The sequence below is a fragment of the Pomacea canaliculata genome, linkage group LG12 (assembly GCF_003073045.1).
Source record: "Pomacea canaliculata isolate SZHN2017 linkage group LG12, ASM307304v1, whole genome shotgun sequence".
Classification (NCBI taxonomy): Eukaryota; Metazoa; Mollusca; class Gastropoda; order Architaenioglossa; family Ampullariidae; genus Pomacea; species Pomacea canaliculata.
This window is the reverse complement of record NC_037601.1, coordinates 15,089,967-15,110,893: the sequence shown is the minus strand read 5'-3', so window position 1 is coordinate 15,110,893 and position 20,927 is coordinate 15,089,967. Positions and strand designations below refer to the sequence as shown.

Below are 20,927 nucleotides of genomic sequence, written 5' to 3'. Positions count from 1 at the left end.
TAACTTAAAAATAATTTAGATTTTTCAATCTTAAATTGTAAGAAACATATTGTAAAAGACTTTATTTTATTTTAATATGCCTCAGTTAATTTTTAAAAATCAAAATAAGAGAAAGCAAAATCTGTGGACTATGTAGTACCAAAGAGTGGATAGACTGCGGAAACAGGTTTTTTTCATTTGTTGACATTTCAGGAAATGACAATAGAACATGACAGTAATATAGATATCGTATGAGAAGTTTTTAGTCTTTGGTGTCCCGGAAAATTATATTTTTCTATCACCTGCAGTTTCATTTTTAATTGAAATATCGACGACGTGCAGAGTGTACACTCATCTTCATACATCAAAGGCTGATGCAGTGCATTGCTACTTACGTTACTCGTGGGATACAGAAGTGAAGAATATTAAGTCCAGACCAATATAATAATTAGTATGAAACATCTTAGAAAAATGTAAATATCATATTTTGCGGTGCATTTGAAATATTTGTTGCAGATGGGATATAAAAGTTTCGAGACGAGTTACATAGAAATTCTCGATCAGCAGTTGTTGACAATAAAGTAATAAATAAAAATAAGGTCTCCGATTAAGATGGTTGGGAAAAGAAGCACCCAGTCAGTGACTCAGAGGAGTACCCGGCAGTCCGAGCTACACATGGCAAGCCGTCCTCGCCGTTTAGTGCCTCCAAAGACCTTGGTAATTAAGGATTTTACTCTGACATCGCCACAATTAAGATCATTTAGTATGCACGTATCTTGTGTATTTGTCTGTTAGTCGGTCTTTATGTCTGTCTGGTAGTTCTTTCTCTGTGTGCATGCTTGCACACGTGTGTGTGTGTGAGCGAGAGAGAGAGAGATTACCAGAGTTCATATTTTAACAGCTTGTCTAGCCAAGATCTGCAACATGCATGTACCTTTCAGTTAGTTCTCTCTTTCCCCCATCTCTCATTCTTTATCTCAGTGTGTGTGTGATAATCAGTTAGCATTAATTTTTTTTAATGTTTATATCTTTAGGTTTGATGGATTGTCATTCTGCAAGATACATATGCTTATGATGGAGCACATATAGTTGATTTCATTCAGATGTATAAAAAATGTACATGCAGCATAGAAACAGTTTAATTGAAGAGAATGATCTCCATAGACCTTTCATAATCATTTCTGTTCTATTTCTTTGTATCAGGATGACACTGTTGGTCTCTCTAGAAAAGAGGAGAGAGAACTGAAGAAAGCGCTTTATGCTTCTTTGCAAGAGACGCGGCGTACTCGCACTCCCCAGTCAGAAACAGAGGAAGGGTCATTTAGTCAAGAACCACCACCAAAGCTTAGAACATCGGCTCGCAGAAGTAACATTTCAGCCAGCTCGTCTGTCAACAGTTTTAATACCACAACCTCTTCAACAGCTGCCATTGATGAGAGCAGTCAGGATTCTGTCATGTCCTCAGCAGGCTCAACAAGCGAATCAAAAAAGTACGTTTTGTTATGGCCAGTGTCCAGTTGCTGTAGTTAGGTTCTTGCTGCTCATATGAAGAAAACTATTAATGTCTTAGCTTAACTTTTTACAGTTTGGTTGAATGTATTATGTCAACATGACAGCTGAACAAAAAAGTTGAACTTTTTAAAGACCTACCCAACTGTTATTAACAGATTCTGGTAGATAGAATAATATAAATGTATTCTGTAAGTTTCAGCGCCTGAAACAAACTCATTTATTTGTTATTTAATTTTAAAATTGATGTACCTATATCAGTAAGTCCTGGGAAATATCGCTCGCATGCACAAATAACATGCAACATCAGCGTAGGTGCAGCCCACACTGTCTCAATAAGCATACTTTACTATGGCCAGTCAAGTGATGCAGTCAAGTTCATTGGACGATCTTCACCTATATTGATCTCTCAGTGATTGAGTGTGAAACGCTGTTGTCTTCCATTAAGGTATTAAATCTTACATGTTTGAACCTGAGGATTATGAAGATTCAAAACTCCAAGCACAATATGTTCAGGTAGCATACAACAAAAGTTTACTTCGTCATGCAATGATACTACATTGTAAGCATCGTTGATGGTCATTAAATTTTTTAAGCTGATGTTGACCATTACAATTACCATGCTTATCGATTTACTTATAAAAATATACTTTGGGATTGATTTGCATGTTTATGTGCCATAGTTGTTCATATGGTTAATCATTGTTAATAATTGTTGGTGTGAATAGAATTTTTTAAAAAAGAGAGACTTTTGCCCGCTTAGATTAAAGAAAAATTAGAAAATAAGAAATATATTTTTGGGGAGCTGTTGCAGAGATTCCCTATCATTTACTGTGTGCATGTTGCTGACATTTCGTGCCACCGATCAGTTATAATACTGTGGCTTGAGAAGCTAATTTAATTTAAACTGTGCTTTTAGTCTGCATGTGCTTCAACAATATCATGCACACACAATATGGCAGATAAACAGTAAAATTGGTTTTACTTAAGCAATTATTGTAGAACTTAACTATGCCTGTCTCTGCACGTACACACACACACACTAATGCTTTTACTTGCGTCATGAAATTTAGAAATTATCAATTTCCAATAATAAACTGCAAAAATGTAAGACATCAAATCAGTAACAATTTTTTATGCATGTGTTCCTTACAAATAGCACACATCACAGATTCCTTGCAAGTTATGTGTGTAGTCATAAAAATGTTATCTAGACAGATCACTTTGAAATCAAGAAACACACTTCCTAAAACAACATACATAATGTCTTAACAGCATAGAAAATTATACAAAATTATATGACCAATATATCTGTTTGCAAATCTGCACTAGTTCTTTGATTAGTATCAAGAGCCAGTGCAACCATATGAAGGCAGCTGTGTTAGTGCTGACAAGGGAAGTGAAAAAAAAAGTTACTTAGGGCTTCTTTGAAAAACAAATTTACAAACTGAAAAATAACCAGTTTCATTGAAAGAAATGATTGAATGAAATATTGTCATGCAAAATAGTGCATATATTGCTCTTTGGGTAATGACCAAAAGTATTCTATAAATAATAATGTAATTTATATTATGATGAAATTTACACAATACAATAATGGTTTGTGTAAACAGCAATTCTTAAAAAAAATGTTTGTTCACTTACTTTTTGGTGTTCACATATATTGTTACAAACTTGAGTCTGATCTGTGCAGACTAGTAGCAGTTGCAGTGATTGTTGTGCTTGTCACCATTGTGACAGACTGACAATAGTATTATATGCACTGAATGTTTTAGGGTGAAACTGCTGTGTTGTTGGACAAGGTAAAGCATGCTTCTGTGTAGTAGGCACAGACCCCGGAGGAAGACACTTTTCCGGTACCCCTATCCCCTCTTGCTTTCATCAGCATGTACGTTACTGAATAATATTCAGGAGCTAAGTGCATTTGCCTACAACAGACTACTGTGTAGGCACAGTGAAATTAGCTTTACACCCAAGAACAAAGTTGATACATTGTCTTCTCAAGATGAATCCTTTGGGAGCCTGTTACTATGTTTTCCTGTACATTCATCAATACAGTAGTTTCCAAATCTGCACTTGGGCTTTCAAGATTGGTACTTTATGACCAACTTGTATCAGCCATACAGTGGTCCCTATGCTGATGTCATGCACAGCTTGGGGCCCAAACATTTGAACAGGCGAGGAAATCGTTTTTTTCTTGAGGTTCATGTTTCTCCTTGTGATTTCATGTTTGAGACTTTAATAAGGGATACGAAAGGAGTCTTTTGAGCTTGATTTGTGTCACCAGTTGGGTAGGTCTTTAAACTTCCTTGGCAGTTACAGTTTTTTTTTATCCTCTGTAGATACTGGCTTTATTGTTAAAATAATGTTTAGAATTGATTCATCTTTAAATTCCATGCATTTTGTGAAGTTGACATCACATTTGATCAGTGTGCCCTTCTGGTGTTAACCTGTAGACCACTAATCAGTTCAGTTCATTCCCTTTTAACTCCTCAATGAGCATAGGGCCACAGACCACTAATCATACAAGGCTTTTTAACAAGAGGCCATGGATATGTGGTCTCTTCATGCTTTTTGTGTGTAGTTACTTACTTTTTTGAGAATTGAACTGCAGTTGGAAATGAAAGAAAAATAATAGTTTATTTGTCTTACTTTAATACTGTTATCTTTAATAGAAAATTACATTTGCCATATTTTTGCTATTTGTGATTCATTGCAGGAAAATTCATGCACAACGAAAGTTTGCTCAGGGTTGTTCCTTGCCAACCACGCCAAGTTCAACGCCAAATAAAAAGGCATCTCAGTCACCGCTTAACTTGCTCAACAGAGTTCCCAAGACTGAAGACTTTCTAACCTTTCTCTGCTTGCGAGGTTTATATTTATTTGTGCTTTTTTAAGGAGTTGGTTTATCATACTTGTTTATGTGGCATGGAAAACTTTTTTGCGCTTTATGAGAGGTCTAAGGAGTGTCTATATCTCTAATTACATCAGCTGCTTTTCAAGGAACACAAAATTTTATTTTTTTAGATATTTGGTATGTGGCATGTGCATGTACTTGTAGTCATACTGTGCTTTTATTAGAAGGTTAGAAGATAATTGTAGACCTCTTCTTGGATGAAAATGCATGTTAAAATTCGTTAATAAAAATATTTCCAGTATAATTCAGTCCATTGTTTCATTGTGAAGATTTATTAGTGGTGTCAGAAGAGCCACATTTCAATTAGGATTAAGTATTGGGTTCTTCAGTTAGGTCAGGGGATTGTGTGTGTGTGAGAGAGAGAGAGATCATGCAAGCATAAGTGAATGAGAGTGGATGTGAGCACATTCATGATTCAAACATTTCGTCTCAGTTTGTCGAAAATTTGTTTGTCATGAGTTTGAATTATTTATTTTCTTGTTTTAGGGTCACATGTTTTGCCACCTCATCTGGACTTCTTCAGTTTCACAAGAGATGATACAACAGTTGAGGAGACTAACAGTGACCCTTGCACTCCCATTAGCGCTGAGAAAGCTGGAAAGACCGAAGAAGGAAGGGAGAGCACGCCAGAGTCCTCCAGCACAAGCAGTAATATGAATGATGAATTGATGGAAATTGCCAGTTATCCCATGGTTTGTCCACATATAACTATCCTAATTCTCACATAAGAACGCAAGTTTTAATTCCAGCAGTACATCTAATTATAACCCGTAAGTGTAAATATTACAAATAATTGATCTGCGTTTTTGTGCACTTGCTTTATTGTTAAATTTATTGTTATATTGTTTGTCATTCCGATTGCTACGTTCATTCAGCTTATTGGATTATAGTAGCTTAATTCAGTTTATGTTTTTATTTTAATTGAAAATGAAGAGTTTGCAGACATTATTTCATGCGCCTTTATAACCCTTTATTGCATGTAGGCATGAATAATAATAAACACTGCTTAGATCTGCCTTTCATTTTTAGATATCAGAGCTAAGTAGCATGTTACATCACCCCTTTATGATAGAAATAAATCAGTGACATAGCATTTGCTTCATAGGTTTTGTTTGTTTTCTAACAATTGGTTAAAGCTCAGTGCACGAGACTGTTTCTCAAAATTTGGATGAAAACCCCTTCAGTTCTCAAGATACATGGCTACAGACATCACCATGCACAGAAAGAGGTCAAAGTTGTGATACCTTTTTTATCCACAGATGTCTAATCAACATAGACGTGGCTTTGACAACATAAACAATGTTCTGCATATTCACCCATATTTTGGAACATTGTATCTTGGACTGAGCTTTACCCAGTCATGAGAAACAAAATGCTTATTTGACCTTTAAGCATGTAATTTAAAACTGCTTCATGGTACTAAGCTTACAAGCAGGCTTTGGCATGTTTCACAGCCCTCACGCATCCTTCAAGCAGACAGAAAGGCAGCAAGGGCTAGTGCAGGCACCCCTGAGACAGCCCGAGGCATCATCAGCCTGCAGCAAGGAATGACACGAAAGGTAGTCCATTCGGGGACAGGTACCCCTTCCCAGCATAGCAAGAAATACTACTTCACCCCTGAGAAGACTCCATCACCTTGCGGCAGCAGGCTTTTGCTGGGAGAGTTTACCCCTGCTAAAAAGTCTGCCTCCATCAAATGCTTGCCTGCCAGCTTTTTCCGCTACTCATCTACCGGGAAGCTTGTGCTTGACAGGACAGACAGTGCACTGCATCTAACCCCACACAAACCCTCTGCTCAGGCCCTCTCTCAGAGTGCCAGTAAGGCGAAGGCTGTTCCAATGGGGCAGCGACAGGTATGACGATTCCTGCCCTGTGCCCTTGGTGTCTTCTTCAGTGCCCTGGCTTTGGGTGGTTCATGATTCTGTTTTGTCCCATATTCAGAAAAAGGGATAGTAGTTGAAGGTTTAACTGCACGTGGATTGTTGTGCTGAGTAGGAAATGGGATGCACTTCTGCATTTAGTTTGCTTTTCTTTGATGTGTAAAGTTCTTGTTTTTCTTCCTTTCATTGGATTCATTTTTCTTTCTTTCCTTTCCACTTTTTTTTTAGATGTATGTTTCTTCAGGCCAAAGTGTGGGTTATTTAGGTTTATTAGCATTATTTGCATGTGCTTTGCATGTTGCTATGCTTTATCTTTTCTCCCCTGTAAAAAAACATCTTTTTCTTTTGTTCAGTAAATAAAAGAAGAGGCTTTTGAAGTTCTGCTTGTGATCTTGCTTTATCAGTTTTAGATCCATTTTCTTGTCAGGTCTCATTGTTTCTCTCTGGTTTTGTCTAAGGTCCTTTGAGTCCCGGTTCTTCAGTTCTAACAAGCTGCGACTATCATTTTTACCTTTAATTTCCATTTAGGTTTTCCATCATTTCTACAGTCGCTGCTGCTTCCAAGATGTTGGCTTACATTTATAATTGTCACATCTTGGTAATTATCCACTATACGTTTATCTTCAGCTTTGATAATGGCTATTAATGCCTGTTTATCAGTACACTTATAACTTTCATCTAAATGTTCTGGCTTAACTACTGCTAGTACAGTTGCTTGAAATTTTTAAGGCAGCATTACAAAAATGAGTACCCTTTAGAAGATATTACAGTCTTTGAGTATTAACTGTAAGCACACATCCCTATGAATCCTGGCATAAACGAAGACTGAGAAAGATTGCAAACTATGTTTTGATTAATTTGTTTTAGAGCAGACAGATTTAGCTATTTATTTATGTACTTATATGAGTAACTTTGATCTAATCCTTTTCCTGTAGAATTATTGTAGTATTTTTTATATTTTCCATTTATAATAGATCAAAATTAAAATTTTGTTTCATTATATTAATGTTCCATCAAAATTATTTTATATTGAATCATAATGAAACTAATCAGTTTGCTAAAGGTAGCATACTAGAGACTGAAAGGACATCTGAAGAGAAGTAAAAATTGGCACTAAGAACTATTTTAAGTACCTTAGTTTACATTGTCTTTTTCAACAAAATTTATATTTAGATTATTTAGCTTAGATTTTTAATGTTGTCCTTTTTATTTAAGCTTCTTATCTTGCTGGATGTTAGCCATGCACATCATTTTTAAGCAGCAGCTCTGAAATTAACTTCCACTGTTATCCATCAATACATTAACTTAGTACAGATGTGCCTTCTACATTGCCATAATTTTAAAGACACTATTTGCATGGCTTGTTAAATGTGTCATATAGTGTTTACAACATTCCTATACTTGTGGTTTGGATGTTTTTGTGGTGGACATTGGTGAAAGTCTCTGTGCTGAAATTGCTTTTACACAGCCTTGGCCACTGCAGAGTACAAATGAGGACAACAGCATGATGCAAGAATCTGAACACCCAATTTTCAAGGTACCAAGAAGAGCTTCACCCAGCATCCGAACAAGACAAAGAAAAAGTGAGGGGCAAAAGAGTGTTAAGCTGCAAGAGATGACGCTCATTTCAAACAAAACAGAAGAGCAGATGCCAGCTTTAGGATATCAGAAGCAGTATCAAACTTTTTTAAATAACAGAACAATGCGTGACATCACCAGTGACAGTTTACCTGAACGTGAAAGGGAGAGGCAAAACACAATTTCCACACTTTGTTCAGAGAATGACAATGCAGAAAACAAGACAAAAAATACTGAAGACCCATTTAAAGATGAAGCAGCAGCACAAAGAACTAAAGTGCAAAAGAGCTACTTGTTACATAACAGAGCAGGATGTTTATGTGGAAAGCAGGCACAACAATGCATCTGTGTTAGACTGCAAACAGAACAAGATCCTAATAATGCAAGACAGGCAAGGCAAGATGCTGCTACACAGAAAGTATACCAAATTGCTGACAATGAAGAGCAAGATACCAACAGTAAAGAGCAAGTAGAGCAAGATACTTGTTGTAGAAGAGATCAAGTATATGTCTCACAAACAGAGATGGTGAATATAACTGATGTTGACTTACAATACACATCTAACTTGAGTGGCAATGATACTGTACTTGCTGCTAGAGACACAACAGCAGTCTCTTGCCCTGTCAAGGGTAGATTTTACACAGTGACAACAAATGGACAGGTAAGAGGTCAACAGGAAGCAAACTCATGGGGAATTAGAGATAAGCTCTTGAGCAACAAGCAATCCTTTGGAAAGTTTCAAGTAGCTCATGAATATGTATCAGTGGCCAGAACGCTAATTGTTCCCTTACCATCACCACCTATCAGTTGTTGGAATCAAAGTCTTATTCAAGATCAAGAAGCACTTCAAGAAGAACTTTGGGACAGACACAGTTCACCTCACTACCTGCAATACTGGCAAGCCAACACACACGATATTGCTCAGATGAATTATCAGGGCAGTCATTACATTTACAGAGCCTTCAAGTCTGGGTGTCAGTTAGGGAAGAAGGTACAAGCATGCATGTGTGGACAATGTCGTTTTAGTGACCCACTGCACAATGGTGCCAGTGTGCTTGCAAATGCACCATTGGTTCCTGCAGGCAGTAGCAGCTTCATAGGCAAGAAACAGGCTTCAGCTTTCTGGTCAGATGTGACCACTACAGTTGAGGGCCGCTTCTTGTACCCTTTGCCTCCGTCACTTATGTCTTTCCCACCAATTGTGCAGGTGTGTTCCTAGTTTCTGGAAGAAGTGCTTTCTCGCATGTGATTATAAACTTACTGTTATTGTTCTGAAATTGTTTCCAACATTTGATCCAGTATTTACAAACTGATATGTCCTTTTTGGCTTTTGCTGCACAAACACCAATGACACTTTACTGAATGCTACAAGCAATTCTTTTTTTTTTTTTTCTATGAAATACCCACACGATGTTGCCATAATACTAAAAAAAATTTCTGAAAGCTATCTTATCTATCTTTTAACAGTAACATAAGGTAATAACTGATCAAGATGCTGACAGAAACTCTTCTGTTGTTGATGTAAGCAACCATTTAGGCATATATTTTGCCTCTCAGCATATGATTTTGAGCACTATTAATCACAAAATATGAAGACCAGAATCATCTGTGGAGTGTGATGGGGAAGTGAACTGTGGTCGTGTACTTATTCACTATCTCATGTAGTGTCTGGGTGTGTTTGGTTGAATAGGAGAAACATGGGTGGATGGATGAGAGGTGGTTTGTGCATAGTTTATAATGAGATTTTTTTTCAAGTTATGAAGGTGTGATGATTCTTGTAATTTATTTGTAATTTGTTTTTCATTGATGTTTACAAAATTCTTTCTATATGTTTCTACTTTTCTTAAAAATTAGTTTACTTCTGCAAAATGTAATATCTCTGCTGAATCTGTAAAAATCAGTTTTAATAGGTGTAAAAGTGGTTCACTAAGGTTTATTGAACTTTCTTGTCAGCCATATTTATAGCATGACTTGCTTTTTGTCTCAAAGGGACTAAAAAGTCTGGGGTGTTTTATCATTTTTTTTTTTTTTGTGCACTAACAGTTTTGTTGACTTTGCCAACTATAGTTATCACAAAAGATATTCACTCATTCTAGGCTTTATCGTTGCATGAATGGGAGCATGCTTATATACTTTGGTCTTTTGTTATACAGAATTTCTCAATTTTTAAAGTTCATTTGTTTCTACAGAAACAGTAGTTTCATCAAAAGTTTGCTGATATGTCGTGTTTCTGATGTTTGTGTGTAATTTTTGTTTACTAGCAAGCACTTGGAACTAGTGTATTTGAAGTACAATTTAGACTATTCTCAATCATAATTTGTTAAACTGTTGACTGAAATAGCGTAATTATGTATAAATAATATGCCTGTAGGACTAAAGAAAGAGCAGAGAGAATGGGTGAGGAAGAGTGTGTGTGTGTGTGAGAGAGAATGAACTCTCATAGCAAGCTGTTTCCTTTCATGGTATATACCATTCAATGCATGCATGGACACATGCACATGTAACATTCCATGATTAGTTTCCATTAAATTTGATGCATTTACTTCATGAAATTTTTTTTTGGTAGTGGGGGGTGGAGTGAGGGATATGGAGATAAGCAGTGGTTATGTTTGTGTATAATTTTCTTGTATTTATTTATGATGATGCTTAAAAGTTTTAGGTTGTGCTCTTATTTTATGTATTCTGTAAACATTAAAAAAAACTTATGCATAAGTTACTTCATAATGTAAAGAAATTTTTATGTTTCCAATATTTAAGTGTCTGTTAATAAAAGAGCTATTCTTGTATCATACAGTTTTTAAAAAGTATGCCATTTTTTGAAAGATAAACTTTAGAAATTCAGAATTTTATCCAATTATGGCAGAATGTTTTGAAACAAACAGATGGCCTATATTGTGATATTATTTTGTAGTATTTTAGAACACTTAAAATAGACTTCTTATTTTGCAGAAGTCACCTGCAGGAACCTTTAAACCTGTGAAAACAGAACAGAGTAAAGAGAAAGAAGCAAGAGCTACAAGTGTCAGGAAAACTTTGGAAGGGGCTTCCATAAAACTAAAAAAGAACCAGAAACTTCTCTCGGAACAAAAAGAAAAGAAAAATAATCTTCTGAAACTGAGTTCTCGGAAAGAGAACATAATCAAACAGATAATGTCAAAGAAGAGGCTGGAGAAGAAATCAGAGAAAAAGGATGAGAGGAAGGAGAGAGACTTGTTGCCACAGAAAATAAGCAAATCAAAGCGAAGGACCAGTCTCCGTTTGAAAACTCTTGCCAAAGTTCTTGGCAAAAAGCGTCCTAACTATTCTCTAGTTTTGTCTGGTTATGCAGACATGGAAGAATATGAAGAGGAGCAGAAGAAGAAGGCAGCCAAGTTTGCTCTTGCCAGGGCTAAAGCCGAAGCCCGAGCCAGGGCCAGTGCCAAAGCACGCAAAGTGAAAGAGCTAGATAAAATGGTGACCCGCAGTTCATCACTAACAACACTCAAAGTGACAGGAGACACAAAGAGGCAAGCTTTGAGCAAGAAACAAGGATCAACCTTGGCAAGAAAAGGGCAGGACACTCTTGCAAACATAATTGAGAGCAAGCGTGTGAAAAAAGAGACGGGGAAGGAGACAGACGTACAGGATGATGTTGGAGTCAAGCCCACCTCTGAGAAGGAGGGTGGTAAGAAGAGTGCATCTACCTCATCTCCACATAACAAAAAAGGTTGGACCCATGTCTTGAGTGTGATCAGTAACATATTTGAAATCTTCCTTCATGAGCTTAGTATAATGCTTATTCAGTTTTAGGCTTATTATGATCATGCATTGGAAATTGGGAGGAAGGTAAATGCCACAAATCATTGGCTGTAGACTTGAGAATAAGAGAAGGGGAGGATAGTAGAAAGCGTTTATGGAGTTTTTGCATTGGTTGATCATAAGTACAAATACTGTTGCAGTGCCCATAAAGAAAGTTGCCCCTGAGAAAGTTGCAGCTTCTGTGGTTCCACCAGACCCAACTTTAGCAGGCTTGGAAGAAATGTCAACATTCCGCCCCTCGGAAGAAGAATTTTCTGACCCAATATCTTATATATCAAGCATCAAAGAACAGGCAGAACCATTTGGGATGTGCAAGATTATTCCACCTGCCAGCTGGAAGGTGAGCATGGTGTCCTTCTTAACAGAATGTTGTTGAAAGTGATAGGCAGAAAAAACAGCTGAAAACTGTTACAGAGCAATATATTTAATATAATACAATTTAGTGAAATTAGAAAACATCTGTATTCATCATGAACAGGTGATGATGTTTGAGGCCACATTCATGCAGTGGTGTGGGAAGATGCTCAACTTTTGGGCGTGGGGAGCAACTACATGCTGACAGTTAACAATGCTCATATTCTTGCCTCCTCAGTATTTTTTTTAGGGGGCGGCTGCTTCCTTGCCCCCATGATTCCTACACAACTGATGTGTGTGAGGAGATTTTTCACTGTAATAGTACAGGTTGTCTCTTTATTTTATTTTTTTAAATTTGCCTAAAGCACTATTGTGCTTTTTTTATTGTGTTCAAAGATGGAGAGCAAAGTCAATGAAGAGATAAGATTCACTACACAAATTCAGCATCTACATCGCCTTTGTAACAGGTCAGCAGACTAATGTTAGACATCATTAGTGATGGAATGTTAGAAAACTTTTATTCTTTATAAACTTTATAAATCATGAAGTTATTGAGCTATGATCACATAAGACAGTGATGTTTAAGGGAATCCTCATCTCTTACACTTTGAACTGATTTTGTAAGCAATCTGATTGTAGTAATAAGGGGCAGAGAGGTTTTCAGGGCTATGGTTGGAGGGTTGTGGAAGGTGTGTGTGTGTGGGGTGGGGGTGAGGAAGTGTGTGTTCAAGTATGTGGTTTAATTGAATGTGCTCATTTACATGTCTCGCAACTAGTTTTTAATATTAGATTTACTTCTTTCATATCGCAGTGTTGCGCTGAAAGAATATGTTCGTATCTGCAGAATGTACTTTGAGGTTCCAAGGGAGGAAAGTTGGCCTAAAGGCTGACTGAGATAAGTGAGGGTCTTAATACCTCAACCCCCCCCACCCCTTACTGTTACCATCACCACCACACACACACACAACTGTATGGTCATGGGACTACCTCTACTGTGAACTGTGTCTTTTCAGATGGGGCTCAAGTGTTGAGCACACTACTGCAATTAATCATCACCTGAGAGGTGTTGTGAATGACCATAATGCTATTCCACAGGTAACTGTGAAGGGAAAGCTGACATATTCCAACCATCCTTTAAAGCAGTTTTTTCTTTTGATGAAAAAGAAGCTTGTTGCAAGGACATTTAGCATTAACGATCTTTTGTCACCTTATTACTTCGTTATTATCATTACCAAACACCCTGACTATTAGAAACTATAACTGCTCTTTAAGTAAACAAATTAGTGCCTCTGATCTGTATCGTATCAGTCCTGTCGACTAGACGCTCCACTGTATCCAGATGCATCTATCATCGACCGCTATAAAAGGTTTTGTGAAAAGAGCTGAGCAATCTTTTCATTTGGTTCAAGGTCTATACTACACACATGTTTTGCTGCCATAAGTATCAAACAAAACATTTACAAGGAAAATTTCACTTTTTACTTCTTGTATTATGAACAAAGATACTCATGTTTATGGTGAATAAAATGTGTTGATAGATTGGTGGTGTGGAAGTTGATCTTCCTCAACTGTACCGCATGATTCGGGACTTTGGAGGCCTTCAAAATATTGTGGACAAAAAGCAGTGGGTCAAAGTTGCAGATGCCATGAAAATTCCCAAAACTGTATGTGACATTTCATTTGCTATATACATGTCTATTTAGAAATGGTGATGAAGGCGGGGTAGGGGGTTAAACTTAGTGGTGAAGGAGATAGAGCACTGACGTCTCAACCCAAAGGTGTGCCAGTTCAATATCCATGTGGTGCAACAAACTTACTCCAGTCAACCCAGCTGTCAGGAATAGGTATCTGATCCCATAGAGGTTATCTAATCCCATAGAGGGTTTGGGAAGGTAAGACCGTGAGGAAGAGGGGATGGGTACTGCCCTTGCATAAAACTGCCCCTGAGAAAAGTGTGGTCTGTTAACATTTCCCTCCCCAATGACCTAAAAAATGTTTGGAGATTACCTTTACATGGTCTCCCATATAGCACTTTGTTTGCTGTGTCTTAAGAAAGACAGATCTTAAAAGCTATAATTTTAATGTTATAAACACTGAAGTTGGCAATATCTTATGGCTACCTAAGCAAGGATAATTTCAAAGAAACAATTTTTAGCATGTTCCATAATATTTTCCACAATGAGAAGCCAATAGGAGATAAATTCATTATCTGCTGGTTTCTTACTCCAAATCCTTTCATAATGGTACTTTGGCTCTGGCATTTGTAGAACTGAGATCATATCCTTGCAAAATTGTTTTTTTATGATAATTCTTCCAGCTTGATAAAAATGCTTTCAGTTCAAACTGCCCCACAAACATAAGAAAAAGTTATATTATTGTCTCCTTTCTTACTCTAGGCTCATGATCGAGTGACCAGGCTTTACGATATTTACTGCAAGCATGTCTTGCCATATGCTATGTTGACTGATGCTGAGAAAGTACAGGTACAGAAAGAGGTGTCTTCTAGCTATGAAATGGGCAGTGTTGAAGAGGAGGCAATTCTCAAGGTAAAAACTGTTGATTATGTTCATAAGGAAAAACCAAACTTGAAGATTATTTAGATATGATATGACATGTGACAAAATGACAGCAAGTTTTGGCATTTTTAGTTGTTAAACTCTGCAGATATTTCTTTTTTCAAACTTGCAGGGCAAGTCCATGACACTGAGTGCTTTTAGTCGTGTGGCACGAAATGTACAGTCCATGTGGTTTAAAGATGATCCCAGTGCAGAAGTTGTAGAGGTTTGAACTGTTTTTATATTAGTCAATTTATTAATTTTGATTAAGAATTTTTAGTCCGATGGCTTTTTGTAATTTCATACAATACTTGTTGTTTGCATTAATTCTTCCATAAAATCATGGTGCATTGCTCCAGTGCAGTAAAGAAATAATTTGTTTTTGCTAGGGTGCATACTGGAAGATAGTAAAAGAACGAGATACACATGTGGCTGTGCAGTGTGCACATGTTAACACCAGAGCACAGTCAACTGCATTTCCCACACGCAGGGAGAGTCCATACTTCAGGTGAGTTGGAAAGTTAGACAGTACCATAGCCATACACTCATGATGTAGTCTGATGCTCTTACCTTTTAGACAAAAGATGCAGGAAAGCAATACTTTTCTTTTCAGACATAGCTGGAACCTAAACAATCTGCCAGAGAATAAGAAGTGCATACTCAAATGTCTTGGACCAGTTTCAGGTAAATTCAACAGAATTTACTAATGATGTAAATAATGTCCATAGCTTTCTTTCTGAAAATTCTTATAAATGCTTAATGTCATCACTTGGACAAAAGTTTTGCGATCAATCTACCACTTGCAGCTATAAAACTGAAGCAATAAGCTTTTTTTGTTAATTGTGATTTAAACACCGTTTTACTTTAAAGTTAAAAGTTGACTTTATTAAAAAAAATTATGATTTAAACAAATATATCTTAGAAGCAGTAAAGCAGTGCAAATAGTTTGAAAAAACATTTGATCATTTCTCCATGTCTTTTATTTTTAACCAGGTGCTACAATTCCAACTTTGCATGTGGGCATGCTGTTTTCCACATCCTGCTGGTCTACAGATCCACATCGTCTGCCATATGTTCAATATCTACACACAGGTGCCAATACCATCTGGTGTGTGGAATTCATTACTGCTTTGCAATTTGTTTTTATAATTATGATCGCAGGCACAGACATCATGGCAGAAGAATTTTTATTAGTCATGCCTTTTTATAATTTTAATTCAAATAACTAAGAGCAGTGCCAGCTTGATTTAGAAATGATAAAGTCAAGAAGTGGTACTTAAAATAAAACTGCTTTTTGATTGTTAGAACCCATGTTGAGAGTTCAGAGGTGGCATAACTCTTGGCAAACAAAATTTATTTAACCACCAGCTGTATTTTGCATAGTATAGTTGTGCACAATAAATTCACTGAATGTCTACTGCCCCTGCAATTCATTTAAGGGCTGGACTATGAAAATATGATGACATCAAATATTTTTGTATTTAAGTGCAGTAAATACTTATATGCAGTAAATATTACATCCTCAAGATAGATTATGTGAATTGGTTATTGTGTCTCATTCTACAGAAGCTGTATTTATGGGCAGTGCATTATAGTAGAGAAATGCTCTGTATAAGTATTCTTATTATTAATCACAAAAGTAGCGAAGTGCTGATACTTTATAAGTCATGCTTTAATTCAGGTACTGCATTCCAAAGACACAAGTTCAGGCTTTCCATGAAGCTATGAAAGAGTTGTGTCCCACACTTCTTCACAATGACCCCTGCTGGCTAAAGGAGGACACTGCTATGGTTAAACTTTTAAAACTTTTTTTTTTTTTGTAGGGGGGACTTTACTATTTGTCTTAAATGTACAAGCTTTGCTGTGATAGAGCCATAGTTACTAGCTCAGCATAAAACACCAATTCCACCCCCTCCCCATAACTTCTCTTAAATGCTTAAATATCTTTGGTTGTTAGGGTTTTTTAAATTGTTTTGTTAGAAAATGAATCAGTATTAGTGAAGATTAACTGATTCCATCCCACACATTTTATTCAGCAGCTGATACAATCCGACTCCATATTTCCCATGCCATACACTAGACACTGCTGGCCAGTGAGCTCTGGTCTATGCTGGTTCCTTTGTTTGGAGTACTTTCTCCTTGCCTTTTCCAGGATGTCTAACTGGCTTCAAGCAACAGCTGAAGACTCATTTCATAGGATCAGTGTACTCTACAAGTCTTCTAAATTGTTAAATTGTGAAGGAAAAATCTTCGAAAGAATTGTCTAGTTTTAAATTTCACAGATATGTTTAAACTTATTGTCTGGAATGGTATGGAGATTTGATTGGCTTTGTGCTTGAGTGCATGCGCATGCACATAAATAGGTGTTTACTTTTGTGTGATTTTGTGTATTTAGGTGAAACCAGATGAACTGATGAGCAGAGGTGTGCGTGTAGCACGTTGTGTACAACAACAGCGACAGTTTGTGGTGGTGTTTCCTGATGTCTTTACAGCAACAGTTTGCTGTGGCTACAGCGTGTCCGAATCTGTTCACTATGCAACACTTGAATGGCTCTCCCTTTGTGTGGAAGCTGCAAAAGTGAGTTTGACAATAGTCTGATGTCATTTCCTTTTTGTTCCATCTTCTGAGGTCCTGTTAACATTTTCCTTTGCAGCCAGAAATTGTCAGTAATACTATTTGCTGAAAATCGATTTATTTCCCCAAATGAGTAGTACATTTGAAATACATGTTGCTAGCTACACTGTGTGAAATGTGCAGGCACTGAGTGCAAGTAAAGAGAAGGAGCTGTTTTCTGTGGACACACTGGTCTGTGGCCTGTGCCAGGATTCTAGTGACCAGGAAACTCTGGCATCCTCTTTGCCACTTCTAGAATCCATAGTGTAAGTTTATACAAATATTACCAAAGCATGATTGTAACCTTTACATAGTACTTGACTATATTGTGAGAAATGGCATTTTAATTTGATATTTTTATGGTAAACATTAAAAACATTGATCGTAAAAATTTTTGTGTGTTGCTCTTTCAGTATTATTTTCACTAGAAGTCTGGTAAGTTTTTTTAGTTCATGTACACATTGTTTCATTGTTTCTAGGTGTCATTTTCTTTTATGTATCAAGGTCCAGGGAAATTGACGAGCGCCACCAGCTGTCTGCAGCAGGCCTAAAATGTGAGAGACGTTTGGCTGTAGAAGACTCACCGGGTAATTCTTCGTCACTGGCGCGAAAACGTTCTCATGACCTCACTGAAGACAGCATCTGCGAAGTTTGCTCTAAGATTTGCTATTTATCCATGGTAGGTTCTTTATTGAAGTAACCTTGTATAAAGTGATTCAGACAGACCTACAACAAACATGGCTGCCATATTATTACTGCTACCTTTGGAGGTCTGTCAAGAAGACAACAGAGATTTTATATCAACATCTTATTTTCAGAATCTCTTTATAATATGTTGGGCTATAGTTTTCGTTGATATGTACTCAGCTCTGTGAGAATCACTTTTCAAATTAAAATTATTAGTTACTTGTGATGAAATCCCTTTGGATATATTTTTTAAATTTTCATCAGGTGCTCAATGAACATGATGAACAGATCCTTTGTCTGAAACATGGACTGCGGTATGTGCAGCGCAAACGCCACATCAAAGCAGCAAAACTATTTTACAGATATACAGAGGTATGCTGAGAACTTAATCAAAAATTGCTTGCAAATCTTTTCCAGAATAAACTCTTGCTGCTTGTTTAAAACATTTTATCATTAAAATGTAGAGTTGTGTTATTGTTATAATTTAATGAAATAAAAGCTGAAAAAAAAACATTGAAGATGAGATGATAAAAAGTCTAAAATATGTTTTAAAAATCTGATGAAAATCAATTATTAGTTGAATTCTTTACAAGCTAAAATGGTGGGAAGGTAGTTTGCAAAACATGAATATGCCACACAGGCACATGCAGACACACTAAGGACACCCACTCTTTCAGTTGTCATTAACCAAGAGTGCAGAAATAACACACATGCACAAAATCTTGGGTTTCACTTAGAAAGGAATGACTGGCTAATAATATATATATAATCATTGTTATTAGAAGCTTGATGATATCATTGAAAACAAAAAATTGCAGGAGGAGTTGACAGAACTAGTTCAGGCAACCAAAGATCGCTTGGCAGCTCTGACCAGTGGTGCCAGTGGCAGCAGCTTATCCAAGAAAAGAGCACTGAAAAAACAAGACAGCAAGTCTTGATATGTAGAAAGTTTGATTTTTGTGTTCTAATACAAGCTGCAACCAAATATTCATGCTTCTAAAGAAACAAGATATACACACATGCACAAGTTTATGTGTATGTTTTGATCGTATACATGTGCACATGTGCTTTGATATTGTGCTCATGTATCTGTGTGTGTGTGTGAGTGAGAGAGAGATAGAGTGGATGAGTTAGTGCAAGAGACTAATATGCTCAGTATTAAAAAGACCGACCAAACACAAATCCTATATGGAACCAAGGTCTTTTATCTGTATGTTTTTGAGAGGAAAGATGTTTAAGATGTACTTATTGTTTCCTTTCTCTAGACTTCTTATTTTTCATTATTCAAATATTATATATGATCTTGTCAGATTTTGTTTTGCTTAGTTTTTTCATTTCTCATTTGTAAGCAACATTGTATAGGGAAAGTTATACCAGAGATGTCAAAAGCTTTCAGTTGTAGCTCAAAAAGGTGTTTTTATCAAATGTTGCTTGCGTTTAATTTTTTTATACAAAAATTTATTTGAGCATCCATGTATGCTGGTATCACAGTCTTATCCATTCTCTTTGTGTTTGGTGTTTTTTTCTCTTAAATGTATTGTGAAGAGGACACAGATTTTAGAATTCCTTAATGTAAAAAGTAGTCAAATATGTTTAAGTTCGTAGAGAATTAGATTTTCTTTTTTAAACAAAATGCTTTTGATGTAACATTTTGTGAGATCAGACATGACGGTTCTGTCCTGTCTGTTTTGTCCTTATAGAGAAGTATTGATATAACTTTATTGTTGATTTTTGTCTTTATGACAGGTGAAAGTAAAGATAAAACTCTTTAAAAAACAACAAAAACATTTGTAGGACGATTTAGGTAATTTGCTTGCTTAAACTATCTTGCCTTAGTAACAAAAAGTGTATTTGTGGATTTAAAAAAAAAACTCAAACTCAGTGAGGAAAGAAGCTTTCAGACTGATTGAATTTCTCCACTTTCACTCAAAATTAAAATTGATATTAATTTTCAAAATGTTGCGCTTCATTCTCCATAGACATACATTTGTTGCCTTCTTTTCAAGATAAATGTCAGTAAGTCAGTTACTAGGAATGGTACTGATAGAAAGGCCTTGTGCATCAGCATTAACAAACGAAAGTTGATATGCACCAGTAAGGATATAGGTCAGTTCACGAGATTATACATGATTATTATTTCCACTTTATGGATTTATATATGCATAATGTATTGCTTTTGTTCTGAGAAGGTGGGACTATGTGTCCTTATGTTTTGACAATGTTTACTTACCACAGAAAAGATCCCTATGTGTTTTATCTGATGCATCATGAGTTTGGAAGATTAAAGTTTTTGTAATTGTCATTAAAATTAATGTCTTTTTGTGAAGTTCTTGGTTGAATAGTTTTATGCCATCCTTCATCTTTTATAGTTTTTTTTATACAAGAACGTCAGGTTGAACTTAGAGGATAATGAGCAGTGTTTGAAGGTGTATGCAGGGGACTTGCTCATAATCCGGCCCACATTTTTGGTCTAGAGACAGGACAGGCCAATTCTACCCGTTCAAGATATCTGTAGAGTATTGAGTCCCCCTCCCCACTTCGAATACTGCGCATTCTGCATAGGTAAAAAGAAAATATCTCATAGCCAGAGGAGCAGAGAACGTATGGCAACTTATGTCAAAGGCATGCTTTCAGTCTGTTGCATTTGAACACATTTCTATTTAGTGGGAAGCGGATAGCCTATCTGGTTTTAACAAGGGCGACCTAAGCGGGAGGCCTCGCACACCAGGCCGGTTCGATACCCGTTTGACAGTGTACTTCTCTTGTTGACCCAGCTGTTATTGAATCATTAACCCCGTAGTGTTGGGGTAAGGAAATGCAAAGAGGCAGAGATAAACACTACCCTAACTCAAAACAAAAAAAAAAAAAAAAAAAAGGCTGGTCCAAGACATGCGGTGTCGTTTCCCAACGACCAAAAGGCTTTGGGACCTGTACTTTTTGGATGGCCTCAAGCCAGAATTCTTCTGCTTATACAATTCTTCATTTCCAATCCATCAGGCTGCAAAGTACATTTCGTACGTAAATTTCAGTCTAATGAGGGCACTATATAATCGCAC

At 36.6% G+C, this 20,927-nt stretch overlaps 1 protein-coding gene across 6 annotated transcripts; it reads left to right on the top strand.

Moving 5' to 3' along the window:
• Nucleotides 1-34: 34 nt before the first annotated feature.
• Nucleotides 35-20,179, top strand: LOC112576773 (protein Jumonji-like). 6 transcript variants are annotated; one of them, XM_025259465.1, is made up of 23 exons: nt 35-166; nt 496-696; nt 1,183-1,469; nt 4,208-4,359; nt 4,892-5,097; nt 5,860-5,964; nt 7,754-9,070; nt 10,813-11,569; nt 11,802-12,001; nt 12,412-12,482; nt 13,029-13,110; nt 13,554-13,679; nt 14,412-14,561; nt 14,704-14,796; nt 14,960-15,078; nt 15,184-15,254; nt 15,564-15,678; nt 16,252-16,360; nt 16,966-17,148; nt 17,329-17,450; nt 17,689-17,863; nt 18,136-18,243; nt 18,690-20,179. In XM_025259465.1, exons 2-23 carry the CDS (start codon nt 592-594, stop codon nt 18,807-18,809), a joined length of 4,773 nt encoding a protein of 1,590 aa, XP_025115250.1. In that variant the 5' UTR covers nt 35-166; nt 496-591; the 3' UTR covers nt 18,810-20,179. The 6 variants fall into 6 exon arrangements, with proteins under 6 accessions (XP_025115250.1, XP_025115249.1, XP_025115254.1 ...); XM_025259464.1 differs by lacking the exon at nt 35-166 and having other exon boundaries at nt 173-696; XM_025259469.1 differs by lacking the exons at nt 35-166; nt 7,754-9,070 and having other exon boundaries at nt 173-696.
• The last annotated feature ends 748 nt before the right edge of the window (nt 20,180-20,927 follow it).

Bases quoted from the DNA above. Each gene is read 5' to 3' on its own strand.
- LOC112576773 (XM_025259465.1), top strand. From the start codon at position 592: ATGGTTGGGAAAAGAAGCACCCAGTCAGTGACTCAGAGGAGTACCCGG. The intron at 697-1,182 runs GTAATTAAGGAT...TCTTTGTATCAG, and splicing joins TAGTGCCTCCAAAGACCTTG to GATGACACTGTTGGTCTCTC. The intron at 12,002-12,411 runs GTGAGCATGGTG...TTGTGTTCAAAG, and splicing joins TTCCACCTGCCAGCTGGAAG to ATGGAGAGCAAAGTCAATGA.